The sequence below is a fragment of the Cynocephalus volans genome, chromosome 13, assembly GCF_027409185.1.
Source record: "Cynocephalus volans isolate mCynVol1 chromosome 13, mCynVol1.pri, whole genome shotgun sequence".
NCBI lineage: Eukaryota > Metazoa > Chordata > Mammalia > Dermoptera > Cynocephalidae > Cynocephalus > Cynocephalus volans.
The window spans coordinates 61,925,007-61,938,571 of record NC_084472.1 but is presented as its reverse complement, the minus strand read 5'-3'; the positions used below and the strand labels follow the sequence as shown (position 1 = coordinate 61,938,571).

At 41.6% G+C, this 13,565-nt stretch overlaps 1 protein-coding gene across 1 annotated transcript; it reads left to right on the top strand.

The window, feature by feature from the left end:
- The first annotated feature begins 9,526 nt into the window (after positions 1–9,526).
- On the top strand, positions 9,527–13,162 carry DSEL (dermatan sulfate epimerase like). The gene has a single exon (XM_063076465.1). The coding sequence runs from the start codon at positions 9,527–9,529 to the stop codon at positions 13,160–13,162; it is 3,636 nt and encodes a 1,211-aa protein (XP_062932535.1).
- The last annotated feature ends 403 nt before the right edge of the window (positions 13,163–13,565 follow it).

The following is a 13,565-nucleotide window of genomic DNA, read 5'->3' as shown; positions in this document are numbered from 1 at the left end:
TAACTGGACAGTGTGGTGCTGTTTTCTGGGTCTGAAACTAATTTATGTTCTATTATAAGTAGCTGGCAACATTTTGATTATTATTATTATTATTATTTTATATTGACAGATAAAATTATATTTATCATGTACAATATGACATTTTGAAGTGTATACACATTATGGAATGACTAAATCTAGCTAATTAGCATATGCATTACCTCACATAGTTACCATTTTTGTGGAGAAATCAATATGTCAGAGAGATGCACTCCCACGTTTATTGTGTCATTACTCACAATGGCCAAAATGTGGAATCAACCTTAGTGTCTATCAGTAGATGAATGGATAAAGAAAATGTGGTACATATACACAACAGAATACTATTAAGCCATGTGGATCACACAGATGAACCTGGAAGAAATAATCCAGGCACAGAAGACAAATACTGCATAATCTTACTCATATATAGAATCTAGCAAAGTTGATCTCATAGAAGTAGAGAGTAGAATGGTGTTTACAATTTCTGGAGTGTCTGACGGAGGTGGTTGGAGAGATGTTGATAGCTGGCAATATTTTAAAAGGTTATCTTTCTAAGGGTAATTTGCTAATTTTTCAGGATTATAATGGCATTTAAAAATATGGATTCCTTTTATTTCCTTCCCCATCATACCCGATAATTCTAGGGGAAGTTCTCAGGTCTCATATTTTATATTTTTAACAAGCAATTCTTGGTGATTCTTATAATCAGGTAAATTTAATAAATTCTACCATAGGAATAACTTTTAGAACATAAGAAATGAGAGTCTGCTGGCTTTACAGGACTTGTGCACATCATTCAACCTACACTCCTATCCTACCTCATACTATCCACCCCACCTCGACCTTCACCACCTCAACTACCCAATCAAACCCACTGCTTTCTATATATGCCTCTCAGGAGAAGCATGGCCCTCAGGCATGCATCATTTTATATTAGATACCTTTAAGGGATGAGCCAGCTCTATTCTCCCAAATGACTGTTATCCTAAACCCACAAATACCAGCCCCTGTAGCAATGTTTGAACTATATGACCCTGAACTGCTTTCCATCATTGCCTGAGTTCTGACGGAGCCTTGCCCCTGCTGTGCAGCCAACTTTTCTGAAGATTTGGATTGAAATTTCAAAAGGACAATTTATTTCTGCTTTATAGTGCAATCAAGGCAATGTAAACATGCTGAGGGGTAGCCATGTCGAGTCACATCCCCACAAAAGAGCAGGTGAAGCTGATCCTCAGAGACAGAGGAGGAAGCAAATGCCCAGAAGCCAAGGGAGAAGCCTCCTGGCCCTGGACTGCTGGAGAGAGGAACCTTAGTTCCTAACAGCTTTTCCAGCAAAACGTCTGCTGAGGAGTGTTGTACAGGGTGGATCTGACTAAAGTAGAGGCGCTGATGGAAGGTTTCTGGCTGACATTATACAAATAGAGTCTGTCACATCTGCTCCCCAGTTAAACTCTTGCTGTTCCTGGGCAGCCAACTCCTCTGCTAGCTACCAGTTAATCAATTTGACCGAAAAATGTGCAGTGCAAGTTTCATTGTTCTTAGATTGTCTTAATATTTTCCTCTTTTCTATCTTATAAACCCTGTTTACCTTTATTGCTTGACTCTATCTGCCCACTCCCTCCTTCACATGTGAACAAACAATTTACATGTAAAATAATTAGCTGCAAAATAACTACCTATGTGTCTGAGTTATTCTGTAACACTAGTTCCTAAACCTACTTAGTGCCTGTGCTCCTACCAGCCTGAGGATGTTTCTGTTACCCACCCAAACAAACCCTCAGACACAACCCCCACAGGTATGTGGAGAAGGAGAAAAGAATGAGGATTATTTTAGAATGGTGACTTTCAAAGTTTGTTATGCACTTGAAGAGCATTTAAAGGTACACATTACCAAGTCACACATTGAGATTCTTAATCCATAAGGATGAGATAGATTTGAGAAACTGACATTTTTAACAAACCCATTGACTTTCTGGTGATACTAGTTTAATAATTTTAATTTGAAAAACATTGCACTAGAGGGAAAAATAAGATAATAATAAAAGTGGTTGGGGTATGTGGGAAGATGGGGATGAAAGGGTTTGCTTTAATTAGCATCAGATGGGTATTTTTGATAACCCAAAATCACATTATTCCCATTATTATTTGATAGTAATCGGTTTACCATCAGTTATGACTGGGAGATAGCCCAAACTTTTATAAGAGGTGGGAGAGCTATGTTTAGGAGTGTTTTGGTCAAGTAAAGAGAAATGGACCCAGTACCTGGTAAACAACAGAAAAGCACCTGTCAATAAATTGGGTAAGAGCTAATGTCTTAGTCTGTTCTTGCTGCTATAACAAAATACCGCAGACTGGGTAATTTATACATAGTAGAAATGTAATCTTCACAATCCTGGAGTCAGGGAAGTCCAAAATCAAGGTTGCAGCAGTCTGGTGTGGGCTACTCTCTGTTTCTAAGATGGTGCCCCTTGCTGCATTCTCACACGGTGGACAGGGCAAAAAAGGGATAAAGGCTGTGTCCTTATGTGGAAAAAGAGATGGAAGGTGCTATGGTCTGAATTTGTTTTCCAAAATTAATGTGTTGGAAACTAACACCCCAATGCAACAGTGTCGAGAGGAGGGGCCTAATAGGAGGCCCTAACAGGAGGCAGAACCCTCAGAAAGGGATGAAGGCTGCTATAAGAAGGGCTTGCAGGAGTAGGTTCTCTTTCTCTCCTGCAATCCTGTCATGCAAGGCCATAGCTTTCCTCCCCTCTGGAGGTGCAGCATTCAGTACGATCTTCCAAGCAAAGAGTCCAAGCAGCATAGTCTTAACCTGCCTGCACCTTGATCTTGGACTTCCCAGCCTCCAAAACTGTGAAAGAAAATTTTTCTGTTCTTACAAATTACCCAGTGTCAGGTATTTTGTTATAACAGCACAAAATGGATAGTAACAGAAGGGCAAAAAGGGACTAGGATACTCCCTTCAACCTCTTTTATAAGAGCACGAATTCCATTGATGAGGGTGGAATGCTCATGGCTTAACCACTTCTCAAAAGTCCCCACCTCTAATCCTATCATTATTGGGTATTAGATTCCAACATATGAATTTCAGAGGGACACATACTTTCAAACCATAAAAGCTGGCTCTGGAAATAAACTGCAAAGTGGTGATTGGGAGACCAGGGGGATAATTCAGGATTTGATTCAAACTACCCACAATTTTCACATCATCAACTTTTAGAGTAAGTGAGCTATGTCAGAATTTCTCCATCTCAGTAATATGGACACTTTGAGCTGGATAATTTTTGTTTGGTGGGGGTGGCAGTGGGGAGTGGGCTGTCCTGTGCATTGTAGAGTGTTAACACCATCCTTATCCTTAGACTCTACCCACTAGATGCTAGTAGTCTCCCAGCTGCCTAGAGCAATTGTGATCATCGAAATTTCTCCAGATATTGCCAAAGGTCCCTTGAAGGAAAAAAATTTAAAAATTGCCCTGGGTTTAGAACCACTGGTATAAGTGGAGGGGGGTGAAGAGAAAAGAGGGAGATAGATACTGGAGAAAACATCTTGTGTTCCCTTTGCAAGTTTCACTTTGTTTTAAATTTTCTTTCATAGCAAAAACATAACTGTATGTAAGCAGATATAGTAGCAGTAAAGCTTCTTATTTATGAACACAAGACTTTAGTAGACTTATGGGGAAACTCTTTTCCACAGAATTTGGCTTTGGTATTTTTAAGTTTTTAAAATCTAGTTACTGTCATACTGACTCTTGTACAGCTGGATAAACAAACTCAAGAAACACTCTCAGCCGCATCTTCATTAGCAACTCTGCAGGCAAAATCCCTGTCATTTTGAGATGTTCTGTATTCAAAACAATGGAAAAAGAGTATTTCCAGATTCTTCTGCCTGTTTGAAATCTGTGGTTTTGTCTGTTTTATCGTTGGTGTGACCTATTACTGCTGGCCAAGTGTGCAATAACATTTGTAGCATATGTTTGGTGTCTGTTTCTAAACAGTCACAGCTGCTATATCCCTAAACTCGGGGGCAAACAGTAGCTCTAGTATTTCTAGTGGATCAATACAATATACATCTGGTCCTAGTGAGTAGTTCAAGAGATCTGCATCTGAGCTCTCACAGCCAAAATGTACGAAAGAAGGTCTACACTAAGAGAAGAATAACAAAGCCATCCCCAGATTCAAATGCCTAAGCTGTGTGCAAGCCCGTGCATTAGAGATCTGTGAGCGGTCAGTGGCTGAATGCATAACAATTAGTTCTTGGATATCTTGGCTCTAATTATTAAGAGTCCACCAGAATAAAAGATCATGGACAAATAAGATTTCCGAACCAGGGACATTATGTAGTGTCTAGGTTTATTTCATTGTTTGCACTTTATCGTTTTGTAAGGGGATGTAGTATTTACCTTATGTTCTAAGGCACAGGAATTAAATTTGTTTATCTCAAGACATCAGATTCTTGCAGAAATTCTCTTTAAAATGTTGGCTGATTTCCCAGTCTTAGGTGTCACTTGAATTAAGTCACCCCAAGACATAGCTCCAACTATGGGTTGTAGGGTAACGAGCTCATAGCACAGCTAGGAGAGAAAGAGCTTGTGACTGCTCAGAATTTGGCAACCCACTTTAGACCTTTATGACTTTTTCTCTTCTGCCATAAATGGGGGTGAGAGTTCATGTTTAATATTCTACACATGTTCAACACAAAGTGCCAGGCTCTGGGATATATATCAAGAAATTAAAAAAAGAAAGAAAGATAAAGAAAAAGAGGAGAGAGAGAAAGAGAGTAGATCGAAGAACAGAAGGAAGGAAGAAAGAGAAAGGCTTCTGCCCTGGGGATCTATTCCAGAAAGCCCTGTCTCTGTTGTAAGTTGGTGGATAGGTTGAAAGATACGCAAATAAAGAAAACAAATTTTCATAAGTACTTTGAAATCGCTGAGTAAAATCTCATGTAGATTTAAGATCCTTTTATATAGAGGGAAATCCCCAGAGCAATAGACTGTACTGTTCACTTACATTAAAATAAGATACGGCTCCAGGATTCTGAATTTAGCAGCTGTTGGTATATGTGTCTCTTGCCACACTCATAAAGGTTTTTATGTACAATAACATATCATATAGCTCATCCCTTCTATGGTTGGATGCATTATTTATAATTAACTAACCTTGTTCCATCTTTATGTGTGGAAGGAACAATAATTGGAACTATCCATTTTTAGTTCACAGGAAACAAGACTCTTCATTTTTAATAGTGCCATTTACCTACCACCCTTTCTGCCAACGATTTGCATCATTTGGCTGTGGCTCTTGTTTTATTTCAATGCACTCACATTTCACAACTGTAAGAAGATGTCTATTCAAACTGAATTAGCCTGAGAGATCATCTGAGAATGCCCAGAGTTTAGCTGTATTCTCAGAGCTTCAGCACAGACACACAGGGCAGAACTGAAAGTCCACAATGTCTGTACCTGAGTTTATTCATCGGTAAAGTGAAAATGATCATATTGACAGTAATAAATTTGGAAAAAAGATGGTTGGAAGTTAAAATGTTTGCCTGGCAGATGTTCACACACTAATTCTCTGTGATTCATCTTGCTCTTGTATCATGAGTCACTTTGGATCCACAGAAAAAATAACCCCATCCACACATTTTGTCTGCGCATTTACTTATTTACTGTGTTCACTAACACTAGTTTCTAGGCTCCACTCTGCAGAAAATATAGGAATCTCTGGGGTAGGGGTCCCTTTTCCTCAACTCTACTCTCTCATAAATGAGGCCAGAGGCCGCTGGTCATCCTCCACCATCATGGGCCACGTGGAGGGACAAACTAGATGTTTACAGGAAGTTCTGTTTTTGGAGGACAGAGGACAAGGACGATCTTTGTTTGGGAATGAGCTTCAGCGGAGGAAACAGGGCTCTAAGTGAGTCCAGTTGTTAAATGTTCAGCTCATTTCACACACAGATATAGCACTTACAAAGGGGACTTAGTCCTACTCCTGATTTGAAAGAACTTTGAATAGGATAATACAGGAGTCAGCCAGGTGAAACAGTAAGCATAAAATAAGTGAATAAGGGCTGAATATAGGTACAAATAAGATAGTGCGGAAGCAATACATTTTAGCTAGGAAAACTCAGGAGGTATTTACAGAAGAATTTAACCATCTGAGCTGAGATCAGGATAAGAGAAATTCAATAGTCAGAAAAATGTCACCTAGTAAGTGGAGGTGGTTGGGTAAAGGGCACTGTAAGAGAAGGAATGGAATAAGATTAGCTACTGAAGCGCCAAAGCAAAAGCAAGTTTGGCCATTTGGCCTGGGGTAGGATCCCCACTCTAAGTTAAACGATTTGAAATTTATTCAGTTAGCAATGGTCTCCTGTTTGATTTTTACCTGGAAGTGATCTAGGCAAGACACTAATTTTTTAATGAATACATCTGTCCATATTACCGAAATAGTATGTGATGGAAGAAGACTGCAGCCCTACTGGTCCTTAACGGGGAACAAAATTGTTTATCTATAAAGCTTGATATTTCACTGTACTCCTATTATTAATGATTAATAAGTTAATGCTCGTGATAGCTGAGGTCAGACCCCGGGTTGGCTCATGCCAAAGTGTAATCTCAGATATCTGTGAGAAGTTCCACATGTCGAGTACAACAGGAATCACAGCCTGCTCTAGAATTCCCAAACTCTGGAATTGCACGTCCGTGTCATGGTAGCCGAGGCGCAATGACTTCTCCTACCTGTATGTAGGACTTTACCAAACGCCAGTTTCCATTATCTTTTATAAGGAAGAAGCTCCTCTGTTTGTCCCATATTTTCCCCTATTTACTCTGCCGGAGAAATTAATTTTCATCAGTAAAGCTGATTAGTCCTTTTTGTTTCCCCCTGAGGTAGCATCTGCGCTACTGAAGTAGTCCTCATATATTAATTTGGGCATTTATTCTGCATTTCTAAGTGACAGCCGCCTCAGCCAGGCTGCCTCTCAGTCCCTAAGGCGGCGCTCATTCCTTCCCTCCCCAGACTTTGCTCTTCTCTAACGGGTGATTCCTGTCATCCCACAGCGTCATCCGCCAACTCTCGGTTCTCGGATCCTTGTAACCATCCCCGCAACCCCCCGTCTCTTCCTTCCACCCTCGGCCTGGTACAGCTGTCCTCTTATCATAACCAAAAGGCTTTAACGCCAGCCAAGGGAGGGCTCCGGACATTCGAACTTCCAAACTTCCCACTCCTGGGGCTCGCCCGCGTCGCCACCTCGGGTCCTCCCGGAGGCCCCTCCTCAGGCCCCGCGCCCGACGCACTCCGCCCCGCCCTCCAGACCTCGTCGCCGTCTCCCGCCCTCCCGCAGGCCCCGCCCCCGACTCGGCCCCGCCCCGTCCCCCGCCCGCCGGCCCGCGTCGCCGTCTCTCGCCCTCCCCGGGCTGTGCGGCCAGAGCTGGCACGCAGGAGCGGCTCCCGCGGCTGCATCGCGGCCTGGGGACGCTGACGCCCCGCAGGACACGGCGCCCCTGAGAGCGCCCGCCGCCCGCCGGCCCGCCTCCCGCGGTCCGGGATTGCCCCGGTGAGCATCCGGCGTTCCCCGAGGGCGGGCGTGTCCGGGCGGTGCGGGGCGCGGGGACTCAGGGCGGCTGAGGAGACCGAGCGCGGGGCCGCTGCCTGTGGGAGCGCGGGGGTCGCCGCTGGGGGCGCGGGGAGCCCTGCGGGGACCGCGCGGGCCTGGCAGCCACTGCAGAGCAGTTTTCTCGAACTCTAACCTCCGCCTCTGTGGGGGCCCGAGCAGCCCGGAGACCCCATCGGGATCTGCCTGAGGTGAGTGGACTTGGCCTTTTCGGGGTCTCTCGCCCCCGAGCCACAGCTGCAGGTCAGGGAGTGGGGAGCGGATGATGGAGGCGGCGCAGGAATAAAAAAATGCAACAGGCGGGGCGGATCAGGAAACTCCTAGCGTTAATGTTTCCTTCGGAGAGGAGACTGTCCAAGACTGAAACTTGGTTTTAGGTTCTTCAAGACCGAAGACGGGCAAAGGAGAGGCTGCTTGGTAAATCTGGGTCTGAGCTCCCTCTGGTGGCTTCTTGTCGGATGTTAAGGGAGGCCACAGGTGAGAGATGGGAGTGGAACTTCTGTTCCTCTGCCCCACGCATGGTCAAGATTTCCCCTCTGAGGAAAGTGACTCGTCTTAGTAGTTCTCGTTACGATGACATTTTCTGATTTCATGAAAGCCAAACTTCAACTGGAATTTTAAAAAGGTCCTTTTAACTTTTACTTTTTTTGTCCCTGGGTCCTTTGTAAATAACAAGAATGATAGCAGGACTCATCTTTCTTTGTATTAACTTCATTTGAATAAAAACATTTTTCAATGACTGAAGTAAGCCGCAGTTAACATATAAATACTGTGAGGAGAGCTGTATTTTATAGTTGCTCGTCATCTGCTAACATTCATTGGGATCCGAATATGTGCATTTAAATGTATAAGAAAGAAAATCACTTGATCTAATTTAAGAATATCAGATTTTAATTGTGATACTAAAATTCCAATCCAGTGATTGTAGAATATTTAAATCATCGTTTTATGTACACTCCCAGCATACCTGCAGCTTCAGAGAATTTCTTTGTTTTGTTTTTCCTCCAGAAAGGAGTATCATGAAAAAAGGAAAAGAAAAGAGACGTCTCTGTTGGTAAAAGGGGAGTTTTCTTTCCAAGTTACTTCATGAATGGAAGAGAAGCACCTAGGTGGCTGAGGAGATTAGATTTTTATAGTTGTACAGATGAAGCTAATAAAAGAAGATGTGGAACTGCTTTCTGTGTGTCCTGATAGGCTGATGAGTAAGTAAGCCTGAAAAAGATTTGAAATGAGGGCAGGAATTTTGATTTTTTTAAAAAACCTAGTAGGACTTTGAACACTTGTTGAGGATGTTTTTCTACCAAAAATGGAAGAAGAAAAAATTCACAAAGCAAGAAATATAAAAAATTGAGAAGAATAACAACTGAATCTACTCACTTAAAGAATGTCAGTGCTTTATCTTCATCTTTGGGCAAACATGCACAAATGCATCATACATGTGTAGGGAGTTAATCACCAGAGATGGTTTCCTTTGCTAGGAATGACTTTTAATTTGAATTTTGGAGTGTTTTTTCTTTTTTTTACAATGTGTGTTTCAACTCTTCCTGTTAAATAGATTTGTATAAAGGAAGTATATGCCGTTTTTTTTTTTTTTTTTTTTTACAATACCACTGTTCCAGTGTGTTATGGAAGAATTAGAGGCTTTAACATTGATTGAACTTTTACTGGAAGCAAAACTGTGCTAGGGACACAGATACAAAGTGTAAATTTTCTCTTTTTGGCAACTGCACTTGGTTGGAATGAGCTGAATGTCAGCTGAATTTCACAGCATATAAGATTTACAGTCTTTGTTTTATCAAAACCTTTAATGTATGTTTTATACTAACCAGATGGGAAACACATTGGGTACCATGTTTGATATGTATGCCTAAGGAAAGGAACTCCCCCATGGATCATGGCGTTAATGTTTTCAGGACATTTCCTATTTTTAGCATTAGTGACGTTTGGTTTCTCTACTTTCGAAGAGTCTGTGAGCAATTACTCTGAATGGGCAGTTTTCACAGATGATATAGGTCAGTTTAAGATGCAGAAAGTGCAGGATTTCAGACCCAACCCAAAGCTGAAGAAAAGTATGCTTCATCCAAGTTTATATTTTGATACTGGAGAGATCCAAGCAATGAGACAAAAGTCTCGCACAAGCCATTTGCATCTTTTTAGAGCTATCAGAAGTGCAGTGACAGTTATGCTGTCCAACCCAACATACTACCTACCTCCACCCAAGCATGCTGATTTTGCTGCCAAGTGGAATGAAATTTATGGTAACAATCTGCCTCCTTTAGCATTATACTGTTTATTATGCCCAGAAGACAAAGTTGCCTTTGAATTTGTCTTGGAATATATGGACAGGATGGTTGGCTACAAAGACTGGCTAGTTGAGAATGCACCAGGGGATGAGGTTCCAATAGGTCATTCCCTAACAGGTTTTGCCACGGCCTTTGACTTTTTATATAACTTATTAGATAATCATCGAAGACAAAAATATCTGGAAAAAATATGGGTTATTACTGAGGAAATGTATGAGTATTCAAAGGTGCGGTCGTGGGGCAAGCAACTTCTCCATAACCACCAAGCTACTAACATGATAGCATTACTCACAGGGGCTTTGGTGACTGGGGTAGATAAAGGATCTAAAGCAAATATATGGAAACAGGTTGTAGTAGATGTGATGGAAAAGACGATGTTTCTATTGAATCATATTGTTGATGGTTCTTTGGATGAAGGGGTCGCCTATGGCAGCTACACAGCTAAATCAGTCACACAATATGTTTTTCTGGCCCAGCGCCATTTTAATATCAACAACTTGGATAATAACTGGTTAAAAATGCACTTTTGGTTTTATTATGCCACTGTTTTACCGGGCTTCCAAAGAACTGTGGGTATAGCAGATTCCAATTATAATTGGTTTTATGGTCCTGAGAGCCAGCTAGTTTTCTTGGATAAGTTCATCTTAAAGAATGGAGCTGGAAATTGGTTAGCTCAGCAAATTAGAAAGCACCGACCTAAAGATGGACCAATGGTTCCTTCCACTGCCCAAAGGTGGAGTACTCTTCACACTGAATATATCTGGTATGATCCCCAACTAACTCCACAGCCTCCTGCTGAATATGGTACTGCAAAAATGCACATGTTTCCTAACTGGGGTGTTGTCACTTATGGGGCTGGGTTGCCAAACACACAGACCAATACATTTGTGTCTTTTAAATCTGGGAAGCTGGGGGGACGAGCTGTGTATGACATAGTTCACTTTCAGCCATACTCTTGGATTGATGGGTGGAGAAGCTTTAACCCAGGACATGAACATCCAGATCAGAATTCATTTACTTTTGCCCCCAATGGGCAAGTATTTGTTTCTGAAGCTCTCTATGGACCCAAGTTGAGCCACCTTAATAATGTATTGGTGTTTGCTCCGTCACCCTCAAGCCAGTGTAATAAGCCCTGGGAAGGTCAACTGGGAGAATGTGCACAGTGGCTTAAATGGACTGGTGAGGAGGTTGGTGATGCAGCTGGGGAAATCATCACTGCCTCTCAACACGGAGAAATGATATTTGTGAGTGGGGAAGCAGTGTCCGCATATTCTTCAGCGATGAGACTGAAAAGTGTGTATCGTGCTTTACTTCTCTTAAATTCTCAAACTCTGCTAGTCGTTGATCACATTGAGAAGCAAGAAGATTCCCCAATAAATTCTGTCAGTGCCTTCTTTCATAATCTGGATATTGATTTTAAATACATCCCATATAGGTTTATGAATAAATATAATGGTGCCATGATGGATGTGTGGGATGCACACTACAAAATGTTTTGGTTTGATCATCATGGCAATAGCCCTGTGGCGAGTATCCAGGAAGCAGAGCAAGCTGCTGAATTTAAGAAACGGTGGACTCAATTTGTTAATGTTACATTTCAGATGGAATCTACAATCACAAGAATTGCATATGTCTTTTATGGGCCATATGTCAACGTTTCCAGCTGCAGATTCATTGATAATTCCAATTCTGGACTTCAGATTTCTGTCAATGTCAATAATACTGAGCAGGTTGTTTCCATTGTAACTGACTACCATAACCTGCAGACAAGATTCAATTACCTGGGATTTGGTGGCTTTGCCAATGTGGCTGATCAAGGCCGAATTACCCGATTTGGTCTGGGCACTCAAGCAATAGTAAAGCCTGTAAGACAAGATAGAGTTGTTTTTCCCTTTGGATTTAAATTTAATATAGCAGTTGGATTAATTTTGTGCATTAGCTTGGTGATCCTAACTTTTCAATGGCGGTTTTACCTTTCTTTTAGAAAGTTAATGCGATGGATACTAATACTTGTTATTGCACTGTGGTTCATTGAGCTTCTGGATGTGTGGAGCACTTGCACTCAGCCCATCTGTGCAAAATGGACAAAGACCAAGGCTGAGACAAGCAAGAAGTCTTTGTCTTTTGAAGGGCACCACGTCGATCTTCCTGATGTTGTTATTACCTCACTTCCTGGTTCAGGAGCTGAAATTCTCAAACAACTTTTTTTCAACAGTAGTGATTTTCTGTACATCAGGGTTCCTACAGCGTACATTGATATCCCTGAAACTGAATTTGAAATAGACTCATTTGTAGATGCCTGTGAATGGAAAGTGTCAGAAATCCGGAGTGGGCATTTTCGTTTACTCCGAGGCTGGTTGCAGTCTTTAGTGCAGGACACGAAACTGCATTTGCAAAACATCCATCTGCATGAACACAGTAGGAATAAACTGGCCCAATATTTTGCAATGAATAAAGACAAAAAAAGAAAATTGAAAAGGAGAGAGTCTTTGCCAGAACAAAAAAGTAGAATGAAAGGCGCCTTTGATAGAGATGCTGAATATATTAGGGCTTTGAGGAGGCACCTGGTCTATTACCCAAGTGCACGTCCTGTGCTCAGTTTAAGCAGTGGGAGCTGGACATTAAAGCTTCATTTTTTTCAGGAAGTTTTGGGAGCTTCGATGAGGGCATTGTATGTAGTAAGAGATCCTCGGGCATGGGTTTATGCAATGTTATACAGTAGTAAACCAAGTCTTTACTCTTTGAAGAATGTACCAGAGCACTTAGCAAAACTGTTTAAAATAGAGAGAGGTAAAAGCAAATGTAACTTGAATTCAGGCTTTGCTTTTGAGTATGAACCATTGAGGAAAGAGTTAAAATCTAGATCAAATGCGGTCTCCCTGTTGTCTCACCTGTGGCTGGCAAACACAGCAGCAGCCTTGAGAATAAATACAGATTTGCTCCCTACCAGCTACCAGCTGGTCAAGTTTGAAGATATTGTGCACTTTCCTCAGAAAACCACTGAAAGGATTTTTGCCTTTCTTGGAATTCCTTTGTCTCCTGCTAGTTTAAACCAAATATTGTTTGCCACCTCCACGAACCTTTTTTACCTTCCCTATGAAGGGGAAATATCACCAACTAATACTAACATTTGGAAACAAAATTTGCCTAGAGATGAAATTAAACTAATTGAAAACATCTGCTGGACACTGATGGATCGTCTAGGTTATCCAAAGTTTATGGACTAAATGCTGCAGGTCAGCAGAAATTTGCACTAATGCTTCCCAACCCACTTTGTGGATATGAATTAGAAGAGTTTGTTTATTCTTATACTCTGTGTATGTGGGGTGTGTGTGTGTTTGTGTGTGTGTGTGTGTGCGTGTGTGTGTGTATGTGTGTGCAGTCTGTTACTCGCACAGAGAGATTATTTTAAAAATAGGCATCATATTTGTTCTAGCAGGATTTATTTTTATGTCACCGCTTTCCTTGCCTTTGTTTCTGAAATTTTTTCTGCTAAAATGTTTCTTGCTACAGAGGTGTAGATGAAGTTATATATCACGGGGGTTAGGGGAGATGGTAATATTTTAAAAGGTTTTTTCCTAACTCACCTTCATTTCTAACTGTGCTAATCTATCTTGGGACCTCAAACGC